The 21,154-nt window shown below is 38.3% G+C and overlaps 1 protein-coding gene across 5 annotated transcripts; it reads right to left on the reverse strand.

Moving 5' to 3' along the window:
• Nucleotides 1-400: 400 nt before the first annotated feature.
• Nucleotides 401-20,402, reverse strand: Hex-A (Hexokinase A). 5 transcript variants are annotated; one of them, XM_034323035.2, is made up of 8 exons: nt 16,994-17,047; nt 16,851-16,931; nt 4,340-4,502; nt 3,553-3,908; nt 3,141-3,240; nt 2,593-2,947; nt 2,248-2,518; nt 401-1,831 (listed from the first exon to the last, which is right to left on the reverse strand). In XM_034323035.2, exons 1-8 carry the CDS (start codon nt 17,024-17,026, stop codon nt 1,754-1,756), a joined length of 1,437 nt encoding a protein of 478 aa, XP_034178926.1. In that variant the 5' UTR covers nt 17,027-17,047; the 3' UTR covers nt 401-1,753. The 5 variants fall into 5 exon arrangements, with proteins under 5 accessions (XP_034178926.1, XP_034178927.1, XP_034178924.1 ...); XM_034323036.2 differs by lacking the exons at nt 16,851-16,931; nt 16,994-17,047 and adding an exon at nt 20,207-20,402; XM_034323033.2 differs by lacking the exons at nt 16,851-16,931; nt 16,994-17,047 and adding an exon at nt 17,820-18,137.
• Nucleotides 20,403-21,154: the final 752 nt, after the last annotated feature.

Raw genomic sequence — 21,154 nt, forward strand, 5'->3', positions numbered from 1 at the left:
ATCACTGGCGTCGCGCGTGCTCTTATCGTTACGACGACCGAAATAAGTATATACGGTAGCGAACGTGTCTCTTACGTCGAGGATTCCAGGCGACGATCTCGCGTTTCGCAATCTTCGAATGCGACTACGAATTCGAAGCACGCGTCTCCCGTTTCGAAGAACGAGTCCAGCAGGAAAAACCGATTGATTTCTATCGATACGCCTTGATGATCGACAGCGAGGTAGCGATCGGATTGTCGTGCTTCGAATTGGAAATTTTAGAAAATTTGGAAAACCTTTCGTAGCGGAAAAATTAATAATAGTAATTGTTTCGATTTTCTTTGGGCACCTTTCCAAAGTAAAAATATTGAAAATGTTTGAAGGTCTTGAAAGTCATCAAATAAATATACATCCTAGATCATTACCTTTCCATTTTCTTTATTCGAAAAGTCTCTATATTTATTCTCACCGAATTCCTGGAATAGTCCAATAACGTGATCACACAAAAATTTACATTGCAAATTTGAATTACAACTACTGGATTATCAGGTTTCCCAAAATTCTCAAGATTTTCAAGGAACTTTCCACTCTCACTTTAAGTACCAAAGTGATATTACAATTCTAAATGTTCTTGAAAATTTACAAGGTTTGATCGATCCTGATCGATTCTCAGGTCCTCCACGTAAGAGAACGAGAAACATTGTCAATTATGACGATACGAATTCTTCTAACAATGATCACTCGTTTCTCTCTCTCTCTCTCACACGTATTCTATGTGGTTTTTTTTGTCATTTTTTGTTTTGAGACAACGATCGACGGACTCATAAAATAGTCCAGGTCATCGTGGTGGCAACGAGAGGTACGTCCAAAGAACACGAACGTTTCGAGCGCGACCGTGGCCTATAAATCTAAAAATACTTCAAACCATCTAATCCCTTATTACGCTACTATTCTGTCTAATAAACTCCTCGTTGCAAAACATCCTTTCGTTGATACATCTGCACCCTCATTCTACCTTTGAACAATTTAATTTACGCTCTTTCTCAGCCTCTCTCACGCACATTCCCGCATACTCATCTATCGTTACAATATGACTATCGAAAGGATAAAACGATGATAGAAATAATTTATGAATCGTTCTCTATGTGAAACAATAATCCGTCCGTACCCTTTCTTCTTCTCGAAAGATCAGCGAGCTGTCCGATGCGGTTGAACGATGAAAAAGAAAAATATTCTTCTTCTTTGGCAAGGAATACAGAAAAAAGAAAAAATAATGAAATTGATCTCTGTACCGCCGAACAATTCACGTAGCCGCTTCTACATGTTTCTAATAATTTAACTAGAGTTTTTCTAATCATTTTGATCTGATTTATTCGCGGGTCTTTTCGAAGATCAGGTCGGTGAAACAGAAAATTTCTCTGTTTGAAATATTTTCTTTTCTCGTTTCGATTCAGTATTTAGGCTACGTTTTATACTCTATGTACAATACTCTCGTTTGCAAGCCTCCTCGCATACATACACGCACACTGTCCTGTTCACTCTAGCAGACAAAGTTTCATTCGCTTCTTCTTTTTATCAATTCTCTCTCTCTCTTTTTTTTTAATTTTCGTTTAATCGCTAGCTCGTTTCATCGACTTCATCCGCGACACATACGCGTGACTTTCATGCATCTTTTAGTGTACGTTTTTGTGTTAATGGTGTGTCAAATTGATATCATTTACTGCGTATAACTTAATTTAAGCTAAGTCGAATAGACGCGGCACAGCCGTTGCCTTCACCGTTTTTGAGCAGCCACCGCGGCGACCAGCGCCGCACCACGACCGCTACCATCTTCTGACAGCATTAGATCGAACTGGAAATTAAACAAACATTCGTGAAATTATGTACAAATATTTCTAATATTTCTTTGAATCGTTGGCTATTGAAGTTATAGAGGGGATGGTTTTATAAATAGGAGTGAGTTCCTCTTTAGAAAAATTGCAATTGCAATTGAAAATGTACCGATGCACCCATAAAAACAATTTTTCTTTCAAATCTGAAATCTCTTTGAGAACAAGAGCAGAATAAATTGGAGGAAAACAAGTGTTAGAATGTTTCCGGAAAAAAATACATGACTCATTCATAGAATATTTGTTCTCATAAATTGTGCAACCTTGTTCCAGATAAACAGTCCTCGTTTAAATGGTGAAGCTATCTTCAGCTGTGACAATCAAATATCTAGTTCATCAAAACTATATGCAATTTTTCAATCTCATCCTGATTCCTCACCTTGTGATGCTGTAACTGGCTGATCTTCTCGGTCATGAGATCGTGAAAGTGTGGATGGAATCTGTAGACCGAACCGTCGATTCCGACGGTGACGTTGTTCTCGCCCATTTTGTTCAACAAGGTAGCGATTCCAGCGCTGGCCAGGTGAGCAGCCCTCCTCGATACAACCGAGCAAACGTACCTGACGTTCTCGCAATCCTGATCACTCACATTCCGTGCCCCTAACTCGGCTAGAACTTCGCGGCAGTTTGTGTATTTTCCTTTGGGATCGCTGAAAAGAACGATCCAACGTTAATTTTCGATTCTACGACAAAATGGATCGCAAAGTTATTTAGAAACTCTTACTTTTCAATTTCTGAGACGTATTTCGTGAAGAATTTTCCACGTTTCTTGAGGTCAGCCGGGCATTTTCCACCAAAGAGGAGGCCAGCTTGGACCATTTTGTATAGGGCCAACCTCGTCAATTCCCCCATGTACATTCCCGAGATCATCTTCTCGAACAATTGTTTCGAAGGATTGATCGAGTTCGCGTCGATGTCGTGATCGAATTCCGTGAGGATGAAATCGATAACGCCACCCTCTCCAAAAGCACCCCATTCGATGTTGATCAACATGTGTGGTTTGTCCGGTGAATAGTTACCTGGTTCTAAACACTCCACGTTTTCCGTCTTCTCCACGTAACAGGCGTTTGTTCCCGTACCTGAAGAAAAGTAGCGATAATTTAATTTCCACGAATTTTGTAATTCAAATCCCGTCGACCGAAAAAAGCAATAAAATTCAGAAAAATCGTGGAATAACACGATAAATCTTATCTCGAACGTTTTTCAGTCACGACCGTGAAAATGAAATCCATGACGAATATTACGTTCTTCTTAGAATGATTCTACACGTACCAACGATCAATCCTACACGGCAGTTTCTGTTTTTCCAGGCACACGACATTAATGTGCCCGTCGTGTCGTTGAGAATGGCGCACACGTCGATTTTCACGTCCTGGAAAAAGAAACAATGTTAGCTCGGACAATTTTACAATTAGACATATTGCGGCTAGGTTCTCGTAGTACGCAACGGTAATTTGTGTCGTTGTATTTAACTCTTCTTACTCGTAACTTATTAGCACGTTCGTTATGATATCAGTGACGAATTTAGAACTTATCTGTACTCATCTCGAAACATATCCTATGAGTCGCGAGTCTGAGTTTACTTTTCCATAATAGAAGACAAATTATTTTTAAATTTGGATCTTGATATCTATTTACTCTATTTCACGGTATTTTAGTACTGGTGACAAAATTAAATACTCACTTTTCTTCTCTCTATCGCCTGCTCGAGAAGAGCAACGACATCCTGGTCCACCACCCCGCTGCAATCGAAACCCTTCGTCCATCTAACCAAGTGACCCTTCGTTAATCCGTGTTGATTTAATGGAAAACTGAAGGTGAATCCAAGAGGTAGAACCTCGTCCTGAAGCTTCAGATCCTTAACGAACAGTGCTAAACACTGAGCTATGTGATCGAACAGCTGTGTACCGGTTCCCAGCATCAAACTTTCCGGTATCGCGTAGATTTTACTCTTCATATCGAAATTCTGACCATCCAGGGCGATCAATAACACCCTGAAATTCGTTCCGCCCAGATCCAAGGCAAGAAAGTTGCCCTTTTCTGTGAACGATAAATCATTCCGTCTAATATCGTTTCGAAGAGCATGGAAGTAATTACCTGCTAAGTTAGTTATATAATGTTATGCAAGAAAAAGTATACTTAGTATTTCATCGTGATATCTCGAATTTAAACAGAATTGCATGTTTGAAACTGGCTGATAAGTAATTATCTATTGCAATCTTGCCACGTGCGTTCAATATAAAATAGTATCATTGAAGTTTATTACAATTTTTCTCATTTGACAATTACTGTCTAAAAATAAAATTCTGAACCCATTTACTACCCTGTAAGATATCAATTAAAAGTCTTGAAAATTAAAGAATTAATTTTCCATTTTCCATTCTGATTCTATTTCCAATAAGAATTCAGTTTCTCTGAGGAATAAGAAGGTGTCTGTAGAGTTACGAGGAATGCGCAGGTGTTCCTCTTACCTGTGCCATTAGGGAGGTCTTGCACGTATGTAGGAAAACATTTGACAACCGCCTGATCGTGGGTCGCCTTCGATAGACCTTTGTTCATCTCATCGTTCAGCTTTTGCATGACCATGCGAAGCGTTTCGTCGGACAGGATGAAGTCTTTGCAGACATCTTTGATCTGAGAAGCAAACGAAAATTTCGTTATCGATCCGCTATTACCGTAGCATTGTTACGAGCTGCCCTTGAACACCTCTCCAATATCGATGCTCTATTCCCACAAGTTGCATATGTGTTGCATAACTCTGCTCTATATGCATCCGAATGAGAAATACGGGCATCGTTTTATGCGTTTACTCGGCCGTTTTAATCGAAACGGTTAGCAAACAATGTCTCGAATAAATCGTCATTAGGGTCAGTCCAGATGGAATTGTTATCTTGTTGTGGCGTTCAATTGCTCCGCGTATCAGGTCTCTTGATGCATTCTTTCTGTTCAAGAAACTACGCGAATTTTCTAATTGAATGTTGAATTAGTTCTGTTCTTAGATTTTTAAGATATACTATATTTCTTTTTATCTGTGTCAACAGAAGTGATAGAATTTTATTGAACGTTATTTAATTTTTCATTGAAATTATTGATCATATTGATCAATGATGAAAAACTAGAACAGTATTGTATGTGTAGTAATAGCAGCGAATTCGCGTTTGACTGAGCGGAAAGAATGCACGTAGGATTTCATGTACGTGTGCATGCGTCAGAAGTATGTGTCACAGACCGGAAGTACCGTAAGCTAGATGCAGTTTTGTGTCACGAGAGAGTCGAGAGAGAGCAGACGATTATATGTTGTAACAGAACGATGCATAGATTTTATACAGAATTTTCTTAAATCCTTAGTTTAGATCTATATTTCAAAGATTTAGAAATTTTGAAAGTTTCTCCTATAGGATCTTGTGCAATATCTTATGAAATTTTAGAAATATATCGAGAATTCTATCGCAACACCTGGATAAGTATTTTTTCTTTCTAATTTTCATTCATTGTTCGTCAAGTTTCCCAACTTCCGTTCGCCGCAAGATTCTGGTTTTCGTCGTTTCTCGGGAATTCTCGTTGCAAGATCGGCTGTGCAAACGAAAATTATTTCCCAATGCCGGATTATTATTAATTCTCGCTGATCGAACACGAGGAGACGACAGCTTCGAAACGAAGTAGAGAAAGTTCGATTCTGCGATTTCACGGTTGAACGTTCGAATTCTTTTCCACCGAGTTTACAAACAGATAGCACGGTTTTCGGGAAGTCACGTTCGAGATAAACGTTTCAAGTGAACTTCGGCTGGATCGTTTGATCGTTATCATCGTACCTGTGACAACGATCACGGCTATTTTTCGTTCTTTTTCTGCGACACTGGTCTGCGTAAAAAGACGGTCAGTTTACACTTTGTGGAAGTTGTTACGAAACTAGGAAATATTCTTTCTGATTCATGCTGAGGGATATCAAGGTGTTCCATTGAGACATAACGCGATAAATGTCTCGTCAAACACTTGGTATCTAGATCATGTTGACAGAAAAATGTCACGTTTCTTTTGATTAAATGAAAAATTAATTTTATCGATAACCCGAAAATGAGAAAATTATGAGTACTGTTCACTTCGAGTACCATGTTGATATCGGTGAAAATCCAATTAGTAATTTTTATTTTCATAGAGCATGTCCAATTATCGTAGGAAAGTGAAGGAACGATTTGGGTCACGAGTCATGATACATTGGCATAGAGTTCACGATCGATAATCGCTACCTAAACAGTCTACTCGAATGGAAATCAGCCGTTTTTCCGCGTGTTCACTCGATTCAAATCGATCGACCTTCGGATTCAATAATAATACGCACTCTCGCGAACGATATTCAATTGCAGCACGGTTTGCGTCATTATTTAAGTTGTTTTGTTTCATTCCATGTAGTTCATTATTTAATATCTCGATTAATGTAACCCTGTTTTCCTCACAATCAAGGGGTTTCCCTAGTGTATCGGTTCAAAACAATCGAATTTCTTTTTGTTGCATTTTCTTAAAGCTCTACTTTTCCAAAATAGTACTAATTAACTGTAACTAATAAAACTTTAAACCCATTTTTTTCGTAACAACATTTCTAAAACTGGTAACCACGATAACTCGAGAATGAATGGCTGGATTCATTCGAAATTTTGGGGAAACATTCAGTAGATGTATAGTTTTCGTTTGGCCTAAAACTTTTCTGATGCGTTTAAAAGAAAAAATTTGAAACTCAAAAGACTACGGAATTTTATCTTAAAAATAGATGAATAAGAAATAGAAACGCTATAATTTCAGTATTTACATTGTTATAAATTATTATCGAGTCGGTGGGATTTCCCGAGTGTTTCGATTAAAACAATACTTCCTTATGTTTTATTGAAAACGATTTAAAATTGAACGCGCGTTCCCGCGTTCGTTACATATTCATTCGAAAACGTGGAAACTAATAATTGTGCGAGTGAGGCTATCAAGTTCAAGTATAATGTAATAGTTCTTAAACAATGTGCAAACACTAACAGTGCGCGTTCAAATATTGAAAGAAGAAGCTCGAATTAGATTTCAAATTTAATTTGTTGAAAAGGAGACAAAATATGCTGTATATCAGCGTTACGCTATCAAATCCTTGAGCTACCTTTGCCGGTCTCGACCTTGCATGACCTTGATCGTTCTTATGTCACATGTCATTAAACTTGCTCTGAATTACATAAACGAGCACTGTTTTCCAGATTAAGCAAAAACAATGTACACACTTCTCAATCATATTTCATGCGAGAGATAATAGCAAAAACGCGGAAACGCTTGCGTTTTAGATCTATTTTGCATTTGAAAGTAGATACTATAACCATTTATGATAATCGTATTTCAAAAAAGGTAATCAAATTTGAAATTTATATTTCGTGTGCATATACAATAAATGCTCGATTAATGATCTACCATCGATGATTTAATGTGTAATCACACGTAGAACTGCGCGAATATTGCGTCAGTTGCCCTAACGAACTTTCAAGGTCATCGATCATCGAACCAAGAATATGAAACCGCGGAAAACGCCGCTTAGAGTGTTCGAAATTCCCGCCAATTCCGTACGAGGTTTCCCTCCACCTTTTCTGGGAATACGACATTGATCTGGCTGTGACGTCACTGACACACCCGCCAGCCAGCCAATAGGACCGTTTTATGAATGAATAGTATAGTTAAATGTACGACGCACACAGCGCGTCGCATGCACGCTACAGGAAGAACGTCCAAAGGCCAATGCACAGTAATTCGTATAAAATGCACGTGGCGGAATACCCAGACGATTCGAAACGATCTTTTACTCGTTCGTTGCGTTTATGCAATACTTTCATATGCAAACGAGACATTGAAAGGCGCTTCCTTCTCGTCACGAGAATATGTACATAACTTCTTATACCGAGATGCACCGATTTTTACCGAACGATTTACGATCCAACATGACGTAACAAAGAAATGTATAGGTGGATATTTAAAATTTTTTACGAAACTCGTGACGCTTTTCCTGGATCCGTGTTTCATCTCACGTCGCGAATCGACTACGTTCCTGAAGCATATTTATAGACGCGTGTTACACGTCGCATAGTCAAGGTGTCAAGGACACGGTGAAAACATTTCTCCAAAGCTCGACGACCTCATTCGAGCACGAGCTAACATGGCTCGATTAACCCCGTCTAATTTACCCCGCGAAATCATCGATCGGTAATGGAGAAAAATCGTAACCGTTGCACGTGCATCGATGCAACACGTTGCACGAGCATAAGTTCGCTTCGCGTCAGCGTCCGCGTTGTTTAACGTATTCGCATGGTTTCAATTTGTCGCTACGAAACGGAGCCACGGTCCTATCGATCACGCGAAGTTGGTCGATTTCTTAACCGAGTTGCTCGCGATTCGAGATATCGTGATTTTATCGAAAGAAATTCGATCGGTTATCGAACGCATTCCACGAGAGAGTTATTCAGGTAATTCTAACAACGGAGCCTCGCTATTCAGCCGTAAAATATTTAATAGGTTATCACGGTACACTTGCATCGAGAATCGCGTATTTATCGATCCTGACCAATGCACGTTGACACTAGCGGGTCGGCTGTGCTACTTTTCCTTTTTTCTATCCTTCCACGAGCATCACAATCAATAGCAAAACCCGTGGAATTGTCACATTACAGATACACTGTTCGGCCCGACTTTTCGGTGACAGTGGTTGCCTGTTCAGTTAGATTCCATGAAATTCGGCGAGTATTTAGCGATGATATTAACACGCTACTTATCGGCCGATAATCGCGTGCATACGTCAGGTGTTACCATCCAGCGTTCGAGTGTGCTTGAGATTATGAACGACAGACACGTCATGGTATTTTTTTAATTAACTATCCATTGCGAAAATGCGTTGTATCACAAGAGTAGTCATAAAGCTGAACAAGGAAAAACTGAAGAGAAAAAGATAGAATCCTTCTTCCGTCACAGAGGGCCGGCGGGATAAAAAAAAGGAGTACCGGTGAACAGTACAGGGTCTACCATTTATCTCGCAACCCATGCGCGCGCAAATTGATGAAAATGGCAACAGCGCAAGAATTCTAGAAATGTAAAAATCCGTACAGTTAAGTTGGTAATTGATTCGGGATACGAGTACACCGAGTTTCATCGAACTTGTCGCGGCGTGTGAAACTAACACATATTCACGCCGGAGAGCCGATTGGCGAGGGGCACGCGAAGGAGGGATTGCAGCCAATTGACTGCCGTCGTGAATATGTGTTAGAGCCACACGCCGCGACAAGATCGATGAAACCCGATGTACTTTTATCCTGAATCGAATCTCGGACCACAGTTCAGTTGATTACCAACTTAACTGTACGGTTTTTACATCTCTCGAATTTTAACGCTGTTGCCATTTTCATCAATTTGCGCGCGCATGGGTTGCGAGATAAATGGTAGACCCTGTATTCTCGCGGGGAACACGAAAAACCGGCCACACGATCTGCTTCGTCTCACCTCCTGTTTGATCATGTCACTCGTGGATAACGTAGACGTTTTCATTTGCCTCCCCTCGATGTTACACCCCGTGTTACGGCCCTCTAGAAGCTTCGTGTTTGACACGTTTTCGGTACACCTCCTCGTCGAGAAATCGAGACGATTCGAGGAATCGCCACGGGAGATCCGGTTCTATTCTCACTGATACGTGGAACGCACAACTTTTTGCACGCGCGTGACAAGTAACTTCGTGTTCCTGTGCAAACAGCCACGGTACAATTCGTTGTTCACGAGCGTGTCTCACGAGTTTTATATCGCGACTACTCGCACGGAGGCGCCTGTTCCACGCGCGTACCTCTACACTTCCATGGACGAACGTGCTGGACGAAAGGTGGGGCGAAAAGAGGCCACGAATCCGACTCACTGACGGATCCACGGGGATCCCCGCTAGGGAAGAGTCTGTTTTTTCACGATTTCTGATAATGGATAACAGTTGCCTTCTATTGTAATAGTTAACACCTTGAAGATCGCACGTTTTTTGGAGTCTTTGAATCTTTAAATCTCGCAATTTTTATTTCCTTTTTATTGGTACTTAGGTAATTCTATTACCTTTAGATTAATACTTAACGTGTAATTTAAGTCACCGTATAGCATTCCATAGTCTCCTGATCTATCTTTCCCTAGGAGGGAAAAGGGTTGTTGAAATACAGGCACCGGAAAGGCAGGTATGTTCTGAATCGGATAACTTCGAGGGTTACGAGCATTCTTTGGGAGTTAATTTTGTAGTGGTATTTAAATCTTCTTATTTGCTTTGGTGCTATGGCATATATCATTATACCGAATGACTATTCAGATCTGTTTGAACAGTTGTCGATAATTCGATTTCATTGTTCGCTCGTTTCGACGTTTATTCATATGTAAACAGCGTTATATGTACCTTGCGATAAAGCACACAAGAGTTTTTTCTTCCGTGGAAATGATAAATGGCATTTTACTTTTTGCATTAACTCAGATTTCTTTTATTATATGTATTTCGTACGAACGTGTCGATAAAAGAGCAAGTCGTGGATCAAATAATTTAGAAAATATTTTCGTTTCCATAGTTCGCTCCAAATTATCGAAACGGTTCTTACGGTCGGGGCGCTAGAATACGTGCTCCGGCATTGAATCTCGGGCGTCGTGGTGGGGATAAGTGGTCAGCGGTGGGGATAGGCGGTTTGTAGTGGGGATGAGGGGTGACTTCCCTGTATTCGCATACGTTCGAAAGACTACCGGTGAATGTGCCTTGCGCGGGATGGAGGCTCGTCTTCTCAAGGGCAAAAAGGTCACTCGTTTCGTCGTCCGTGAATTCGAGGAAATTGCATCACGCGATTCTGATGCATCCCTGTTGCACTGTTACAACTAGTGCTTGCAAGTCTTGCATCCGTTGAAGATATTGGAAACATAATTATGATCCTGTTTGCGTTTCTCTTAAAAAATTTTCAATCGATTTACCGCTATTTGTTTTAACTGTTTTATCTAGTTCAAATAGCGTCGCAGAATTTAATGACATCGTAAAACGATTAGCGAAGTATCATTTGACGAAGCTGATAAATGGTAATTTTTTATGAAAAGACAAAGTTAAATGATTATTACCCTCATAACTGAGTTAATAAAATATATTGTATCTTAATACTGTATATCGTTCAGTATCACTAAGATCTCCTTTCTTTTCTTTTTTTTCAGCAACCAGAGTTTTAATTTGAAATAAGAGATCTGAAATCTACACTTCGATAAGTTTGGTTGTTCTAGTGTTGAACAAACACCTTTCGTTATTTCATCAAAATTATAAGATCAGTATTTGCACCTGAAAATTCGATAAAAAGTTGACTCTTCATATTTGCAGTAGATCGAACGACGAGCAGAGAAGCACTTGAGTGGTTTGAATGAATTAACATTTTCTTGTGTTTCTATCAGGTAGCAACTGGTTGCTCATTAATCACTCCATAGTATTATTCCTTCTTCATTGTCACTTCCCTGAATTGACTTACAAATTTGACAAAATCCTTTCTTTTTCGTCGTCTAATATTTTATCTACTCATTTCGCACGTATTGTTCATATAGTCATACACCGCTCAAGAATGACGACGCAATTCCTTAATCGTCCATTCTATTTATATTTTACCGTAGTCTATTTTACGATGTTAACGTCAAGTTACTAGACAACGGGAAACTTGTTTTTGAAGAACGTTAAAGATTATTTTTTCACATTCTACACGTTTTTAGAGAAATGACTGGAAAAGCGTCTTCCTTGATTAATTGTTTGTATTCTGGAAGTTATTCAGAATGAATTTTCTTATCTCTGTTGGTACATGTATGTACCTAGAAGAAATTCTTGCTCTCTGCTTCCTGACGACTTCGCATTACACTTATCCCCCAGAGATTATTGTATATTTCCATCTTTCGTGGCCTTCCTTGGCTCACGGTTCTCTGCTATCGCAATAGCTAAGAAACACGAGCGAAAGTGCGCGATTTCGGATCGATCGAACGTTTTTCTATCGAACGTAACATCCCACTCGTGATCGGTGAAGTAACGTTCTCTCGAGTCACGATTATTAGCGAGTTTGTTCGATGGGAAATGCTAATTGCCTTCATCCTACTATTTGTAGTTCGACGAAGTTTCGAGGAAAAACTTGGATGCGAAGAACATTAGCTTGTGAACATTCTATTTTAATAGAAAGAAGAATTTAAATCATGAAACATTCTTATCTCCATGAATGTGAAACAGAGTATTTAATTAGAAAGATCCTCCTCGTAATCTATTCTCTGCTTACGTCATCGCCTTTGAATACGTAAACTTATTAATTGAAAATTAGAATTAAGTTTCGAACTTATCAAGTGCTAATTTCTCTTTTTTCAAATAATTAATATCATTTATGATGCTCGAGTTGCGTAGTAGTGTTATAATACTCTTCCAGATTAGATTAAAGTACAGTAACCTTTGTACTTTAGTTGTTTTTCTTTTTGTTCATTTTAAAACTTTGAAACATCTTCTTATCAGAAGACTTGGTAAATATTCATGAAGATAGTTTGCAAAAAGATTATTTCTGGTTACAAATCACAATTGTTGCTAAAATGACGTTCGTTCTCAGAAGAAATCCTATCAAAGAAATGCCTCCCTTGAGCAACCCTTTCATTCATCTTCTTCGACCATTTCTCTATTTTAAGCCTTGCTTCCCACGAGGAAAGATTAGCTAACGGATAACAGTGTCCCATTATTTCCTTCCACGTCAAAAGTGGCCTCACGGTTTAATTAAATACAATTTCTCAATGTTGGTAAACAACGCATACCGGTGAGACCGGAAAATAATGTAAAAAATGGTACGATATTAAAATTCCCGGTATTGAAAAATCTTATTCGTTAATTAAATAATGCCGTTGACTATTGCAATCGCATTTACATTGTGTCGCTAATTACAAACGACACGAACGGCGCTTAAGAAATGATGCAACGACGATAGCTTTCAAGGAGGAAACGAAAGTAATCGCGAATTGCGATTGGTTGATTGCGAGGGCTCGAACGGTCGATCCCTCTTCTTGACGTCATCAGTTTCTTCTTTTTCTTTTTCTTCTGAGGAACGAAAGATTGACCCCTCCGTGAGGACACGCAACTTTTCAATGAACGCGATGCGGACTTAGAAACCGACACGACCAGTTTTCTCAGAGGGTTTATTGATTTTCGAGCGAGAAGGGATGCGTTCAGTCACGCTGGGTCAGATGAGAATGTTGCTCGATCCTGACGATGTAATTTCAAGGAGATTCAAGTAAAAAAAATGTTGGAGTTACGAAGAAAAATGGACAAAAATAATTCTAGGGGTAGGTGCTCATTTCAGAGTAAAATTCGTGGGAGTTGTGGTGGATGAAGATTGTTATCAATAAATAATCGTTATCGGGTTGTTTGCATTTACGATTATTGCTAGATCAATACATAGTCGAATAATTCAAGTTGATAAATCCACCTGTCTTTAAATTCGCACAGAAAATTCCTTTTTTAGATACTTGGATTAAAACACTAATACTTTCATGAGATACTTATAAGCTGTTCTATGAATATGACATTGATAAAGATAAGCCTGATAATATGAATGATAAAGATTGTAATATCGTTCGAAATGTACTCGTGTCTCGTTAATAATTTTAACTCAATTTTAATTTATGAAATTAATTTCTGTATTCTGTTCGAGTCGTTCAGTTGTCTTTATTTAATTATTTTTTCCTTGTAACACACGATTCAAGAATGCTTTTCCAGGAATTCATCCATTTCATCGTCCACCTACCAATTTCATCATCGACTACGAAACGATGACCGAAACGTGTACGGTCTCACGTTTTCTCTAGCTCGTACTGTTAATCTATTTTCGCATTTATATTTAGTTAAATTTGAACGACAAAATGTTTGCGAAAAACTGGATAAAATATATAATATATTTTGTGTCAATTATCAAAATCATAATGATCATCAAAGGGTTAAAAATGAAAATTTTCTTTTGATAGAGGAGAGTCTTTGAGGGACCGGAAGTGACGGTAAGATGAAAAAAGAGAGATCGAGGATTTGCACGAATTTTAGCTATAACCTTGTCTCGAATGAATAAGCATGTACGTGTTTCAGCTCACGTAACGATTTCCTTGAGATCGTACAGGTAGGTTTGCTTTTGGAACGCGCTTGGTCCTCGGGACGAAGGCTCCTCTCGTTTCGGAAGTGTTTTGATTCCGGTGAAAGGCCTCGTGCCACCGTTATAATACAGTTAAAAAAATAGATAATCGACCCTGTATAACGATTTTTTTAACCGTGAGCGAATTAATGATGTGGATCAAGCTTAAATTTACGAACTGTATCTTAATGCAATCAATACCACGTATCGTTTATCTTTCGGCAAAAAAATAAAAGCTCGCGGCGATAATGCAAAGATAAAAACGGGAAGGTTGTACACGGCACTGATTTCATTGTTAATCACACATCAGAATGAAATATAAAAATGATTGTGTAACCAGTTTTATTTTTAATTCGACAAAAGATCGAGATAAACAGTTCTTTTTATCGAGGGTCTAAAATTCAATCGCACATATTTTATCAATTATTCGAAAACAGGAAATTACTTTGCCAAAGTTAATCCCTCATTGAAATGGAAATACTTGTACAATGATAATAAACATATACACGAATTGGAGATAATTGATCTACACGGGTAATTGCATGTAACTACCAACAATTTGTACAGGCTTTGAAATAAAAATGTCGGAAATTAGAGACGCCTTTGTGTCCATTATCTCTTGCATTTCCTCGTAAATAATCAGCTCTATCAGAATTGTGTCATCTTTGAACAGAGACAATCAGATATTTTCTGAACATTCAGTTGTATAAATTCATAAAATTGAAACATTTTTAATTATTTATGGGATTGATAAAAATTGACAGAAAGATCGATTACAATTGCACGATATAAATCAGGGAATTAGTGAGTTTTTTTACGGAAATTTCCTGATTGCTCATCGTGTAAGCTAAGTCGTGTATCGTGTAAATCTTATAATTTTGATATATGATCTTAATTCCTCGATACGAAAACGAATCAATAATTAAAAGTATTAATATCAATTTTGATATATCTGGAATTTAAGCTTTTATCAAACGAAGGAATTTCTTAAAATTTCTAAATCATCCCCTAATACCATACGTATATCAATCTAAAGAAATCCCTCTTCCAACATTATGTCACACGTCTAAATATGTTTATAGTGTCAGTTTGGAACACTTAACAGAGAACAATGCTGGTCCTTTACCAATCTGATGCAGTAAACTCGTACTCGTTGCATCACGTGCAACATGAATGCAAGAATACATGCATGTTCGTTGATCACGCGGTACCATTGCACGGACATTATGTTCAGATACGATTCGTTAGCCATTGTGTGTATTTTACATTATATATTGATATTGTACGATACGTGCAATTGATTTCCCGATAATTGACTTCTCTTAACGAGAGTCAAATTGCTCCCTGTTAAGCGTGTCTGAACCACCACCATGCACTACGATAAATAATGAACATTACTCGATCAATGATCAGTAATCACGAATGACACTTTCTAGAAAGATCATAGCTCCTTTGAGAAGGAACATTCTCGCTCGATCATCGATCCATGGTGCCTCGAATTAGACTCGGAGCTAAAGCCGATCGAATCGTTTAACCCTTTGGTGTTTCATTTAAAAAAGTGCGTGCGTGATTTATGCAAGTGTGCTTAATTTTTCTCGAGTCGTGGCAATTATAGTGATGAAAAGATCGAACGAGTGGCTCAAAATGAAACTTTTGTTTCACGAGAATGAATATGTTACAGTCGACTACTGTCGTACGATTCCTAAAGTAATACACATGACACAAAATGTTATCTCAACGATGCGGATAATTAACATCGAACAATGAGAACGTTGTACGAATAGAACAACCTTTTTTCTGTTTCTTCAAAATCTCTCGCAATTTTCAGTACACCATCGTCTCGATAATTATGTTGGATTTAATTACCATTTCGAGCGTGACTTAAAAAATTAAGGTAAAATTCATAGCTTCTGATATCTCTAGAAATTTTCAAAGAAATCTCGAAGAGTTGAACTACTTTTTTTAAACAAAACTGTGCACTGTGTTCTACATAGAATTATCGTTTTGCGGTTATTTTTAAGCCTTTCATACGTGTTCTGGTTTTGTGTTATCATCGAAAACGAAAACCTGGTACGCTCGATTTGCAATTCAAATAACGAATTGCCTGTTCAAATTAATTTTCATGCTTTTAAGAAACTTTAAATACCTATCGCTTTAAATTATAGAACAACAGAGGAGTCATGTAAACGTGATTTGTGAATTTTCATAACAATATAAAATGCAACATACAGAGACACGAATTTCATTCACTTTTGACCGACAGTTTTACGAGTTAATGAATGTTATGAAAAGATTTACTTGCGGATCAGACGTCAGCTCTTCGTCCAACATTGTCTTTGGCAAACTATGAAATTTCCCTGGTAGAGAACATTGTCTCGAAAAACGATCGTAAACGTCACTGCTTTGAAAAGTTTCACGTACAGAAAAACGAAAAAAAAAGAGCATTCATTCATGAAATTAATTGAATATTCCGTTTGTATATGAATGAACTTCAATCATTACCTTTAATGATCTTCATTTGTATATGGAATAATTACTTGAATCATTTCCTCTAATGATCTACTCTGAATATCTATTTTTTCTACTTTTTACAATTTTTATTTTATTTTCTTTTTTCTTAGCAAAATACGTGATCTGAAATTGTAATCACTCTCGATGAATCATTTAATTCCGTAAGGAAAAATTTCACCAAGTATCTTGTTATTATCAGAGTAGATCACTCGATTTCTGTTAAGGAAAAATTAACGTTCGTTACTCGGGCAAGAATGAAACAACCTGCCAAACAATGTTGAAATTACTTAATTGCCTTTTTAGGGACGACTGGAACACACATCTCATCTTTATCACCTGTTTTGCAGCATGGTCTGCGAACGACCACCGTGACCGGCTGAAAATTCATAGGAAAATTAATATTTTTCCTTTCGATCTAAACCTTGCTCCATAATTTACCAAATTGTCTCCTGGAGCGTAATTGTGCTCCATATTCCAATTGGATTAACCGCGTTAATTATTTTCTGCGACATTTGACATTTTTTAAGAAAGCTGTGAAGTTTGTCATCAAAATATTGCCGAAATTATTCAGATAGGGATCGATGATATCACGTTCGATAATTTTAATCCGAAAATCGATTGAGAATCTTTCGGAATTTAATATTAGATCCACGGAAAGTTTTTTGCGATTATTTTTTTTTTTTTTTTAATTTCCTGTTTACTATTCAACTGATACACTATCAGCTGATTCGTTTTAAAAAAGATTATCGACCTTTCAGCTTTGATTATACAAATCTTGTTTTTATTTTAAACAACGATATCGATAGCGTTTTCAATATAGAATTGAAACTACGTAACAGTATTATAAAATTATACCTACTCTGCCATGTAGAATTTGTTTAAATAAAGATGTGGATGTTGACGGGTATAAAAGTTTCAAGGTTCACCGCACTAACTATTTCGCCCGAAATTTTGGCACGATTCGTCACTTCCAACCAGTGGATCGTTGTGAATAAATCCTAAATAACAACTACGAAGTTACACTGTTGTACGCGTGACAATAGTTCATTAAGGTCGCTCTACACAGTCTATATTTGTCAAGAACAAGTCGTAACAAATGCTATCCACTTTGAACCATCTCAAACGTTATGGAACAATAGATATATTTTTCAATTCAAAGAATATGCCTAAAGGTAGCTAGCATCCCCTAAGTTCTTCAAAAGTCAATAAGAAATCAAATCCAAAATATATTTTTCCTTAATTAATACTCGAATTCAAAGATTACCTGAGCAGACGCGGTGAGCGGAACGGAATCATCTTCGATCTGTTGCGCCCGTGATCGAGACGACTTCTTTCCATAACACTTGCACATTCTGCTCAACAACGACCTGTTCTTCGTTTTCATCTTCCTGGGACCTTGATCCACTGATCTAATTCAAGGGATACCTGGTTCCTCCTGTCTCTAAGCCTTCTATTGACCCTCGCTTCGCAATAATGCTCGTCAGACTCGCGATCGTTTCACGGTGCACAGATCGACCTTTGCTTTATCCGCACGACACATGAATTAAAACGTCGAACCGTGTTGAAAGCGACGAAAAAAACGATAGCAATGCGTATCAACGCGATAGCGACGACAACTTTTCCCGTACACGTCGATTGTCGACCGAATGCGCCTGAGCAACAATCCCACGGTCAAGGCGCATCATCAAGTTCCTCCACCAAATTCAACAGATCACCTTGAACATCCGACTGATCGATACTGGACTCCAGTACGCACAGATTTTCATAGATTTCGATGGATTTTGAAGCTTTTTACGGCGATGATAGAATTCATTTTACCATAAATGGATGGGTCTTTTGTATTTATAGAAAATTATTGAACGACGAACGAATTGACAGAGGGACTTAGATTCCCAAGTCCTAGTGTTCAGAGCCTAAGTATACCGTGCGTCGCCGACCTTCCGGGCGGATCCTTAGTACCTATAGGGTAGCATAGCGCGAGAAGCGAGGTAAAAGTCCTTATATCTTCGTGTTAAAAAATTAGAAAGGAGCATTTGACGTTGTTGTATGCAAATCAGACGACACGAGAGGCAGCTGATCGATTTCGTAGGCTCGGATGCAACCTCGCATGTGACACGCTAGTGCAATCATTAAGAATGTGATTTTCGGTCACCGAAACGCGTTGAAGAGGAGCAGGCGCGGCTGTTCGCCAGTTTCATCTCGGCTTACTGACCCGTATCTTCCTCTTGGTCTTTCAATGAACTCCTCGATACGACCACGAAATCATCATGCCGGACAGTAAGGTCGCGAAAGCATTATTTGCGCACTGCGTGGATCATTTTAAGATCGCAATTGGAAACTTGGAAAATTTTTATGGAAATTTACTCGCTGCTTATTTAATTTGTTCAGATTCAAATCTCAATTATGAGGATTATTATTAATACCATTGATAATGCGAGCCAAATTTTTCGTTTCGATCTCAGCGTTCTACTTGTATTGGATTTAGATAACAGATATCGTGTTTCCTCGTTCAATTTAAAAAAAATTGATACTGATAATTGAAGGAGTTTATGTGCATACTTGATTATCTTGTTGTTTTCATTTATAGTTGCTAGCGGGAGTAGAAGCAATTAAACGTAATTCCACGAGCAGAAGTGCAATTTACTTTTGATCTTAAAACACTATTTCACCCTTAAGAAATATATCTGTTAACAGACGTATTAAAGAAATATAAAGTCCCGACATTGTTACATCATTGTCAAAGTATTTTAAGATCGAACGCTCATTCAGATATACGTTCGCCATTGAAACTTTCCCAAAATAGTTCGAGTAGTCCTTTTTCGAAGTAATAAATCAACGATTGTTAAGCGGTTCGTACAGGATTTTAAAACAAATCTCATTCTGTCCGATGGTTTATATTTATAATATTCCGGGGCTAGGTTGGTCCCCTATGTGTGCGGATCCGCGTCACGCGAAAATCATGAATGAAAGCACACGTCCACCCACCTATGATCCCTTTCTCTTTCTCTTTTGTAACGTAAAGCACGCGCGAGTCCACTTCGGTGTCCTCGTTCGAATATGATCGCGGCCGCCAAAAGGAGGCGAAATATCATATCGTTTCGTAACAATTAGCCTCTCGCGTCCCGAATATTACAATTCAGTCGTGACGACGATCCGATTTGCATCCAATAAAGTATTACCGCTTAGAGTTATTGGGTAGATTGAAATATCCCTAGGCTTACCATCTAGGGTTCACTAGGGCGCTGGTAGCTATAGGAGTACTTACAGCTATATACCTGTAAATTTAGGAATTTTATAGGTATTTTTAAGTCCTTATAAGTATTCTTAATAGGTACCTTCAAGTACCCTCTTTTTCTCACGTTTGACCACTAAATGACCCTATAGAATCACCCCAACTCCTGCAGATTAACTCGTTACATATCGAATGACCAACTCACGTCGCGTAATGCCAATTCTTGGAACTAAATCAATTAACCTGCGAACCTGGTCCATCGGGTCAACTGTTAGTTAAGACATCCTTCATAGGAGTTCGTGTTACCGGTCAGGTTGCTCTATTGACGATCGCTCTTTTTGTTCGCGACTTACGCAACGAGGGAGAAAGTCAAGGACAGAAAACAGCATGGACGATCTTAGCCAGGATAGCTGACTTACCGTCTGATCTACGTGCTCCCATTTCTCGTGAACGTAATCCCAAGTCTCTTCCGTCATTGTCCGGTCACTCGGTTCACGTCGAGCCCGGGAAGAACTCGCTGCTTCGAGGAAACGGAACGAGGGCCGTGAAAGCACGGAGCGTCGATCAGCGGACAGACGATCTTGCCGTCTCTCGGGAGATCACTAAAGATCTTACATCACGCGATCCACTAGCCCTACATCGAATCTACATCGCGGCTAGAAATACAAACGACTCGCGTACTAGCGGACGGAGCCGGGTGTATTTTCGGCCTAGCGGATTCGTCGTCGTGAAAACTTCTCGATCGGTGACTGCTTATTTCGGTGCCTTCTTCTCACCGCGTTCTTTCTCCGCGCTGAAAGTACAATTTTTATTCTTTTTTAGGATCATTCTGGTTCACGCAGGGTGACGCGTAGATCTTGTTCCTTAAACTAGAGGAGATGGCACGAATATGAGATGGGGTAAAAATATCAGATACCAAAGTTTTAACCCGTACGCATCATTGACACTTTTAACGCTAATAGTATTGGTATATCAAAGGATATTTGAAGTATTTGTGTTTTAATTATGATAAATACTAATTAATAGTAAAATGACAAAATGGGAGAAATATAAGATACTTGATTTATTTTTAAGATAGTACTTTCTATTATAATTAAAATGAACAATCAAGTTTTATTTTATAATAATGCAAACGAGATATAGGATATAGGATTTTCCCTATGGCATTGTCCTTATTGCATTACTCATTAAACATGCGCCAAAAATTTGATGTCCTTTGTGTAACGCTGTTGCTATTTAAATGTAATCTTGATGGTTCTATAAAAACGAAAAAGGTGCATGTAATTTATTTATTGACTTGAAAATACCGTCACAGGCGAATTGTTTGTAATAATATTGGACTGTACGGTTTCTTAATAAAAAATTGA

Source organism: Osmia lignaria, chromosome 11 (genome assembly GCF_051020975.1).
Source record: "Osmia lignaria lignaria isolate PbOS001 chromosome 11, iyOsmLign1, whole genome shotgun sequence".
In the NCBI taxonomy this organism is placed as follows: Eukaryota; Metazoa; Arthropoda; class Insecta; order Hymenoptera; family Megachilidae; genus Osmia; species Osmia lignaria.

Coding starts and splice junctions, on each gene's coding strand:
- Hex-A (XM_034323033.2), bottom strand. CDS start 17,939: ATGAAAACGAAGAACAGGTCGTTGTTGAGCAGAATGTGCAAGTGTTAT. Junction 2,948..3,140: donor CCGTGTAGGATTGATCGTTG/GTACGTGTAGAA, acceptor ACTTTTCTTCAG/GTACGGGAACAAACGCCTGT. Junction 1,832..2,247: donor GCCAGTTACAGCATCACAAG/GTGAGGAATCAG, acceptor TTTAATTTCCAG/TTCGATCTAATGCTGTCAGA.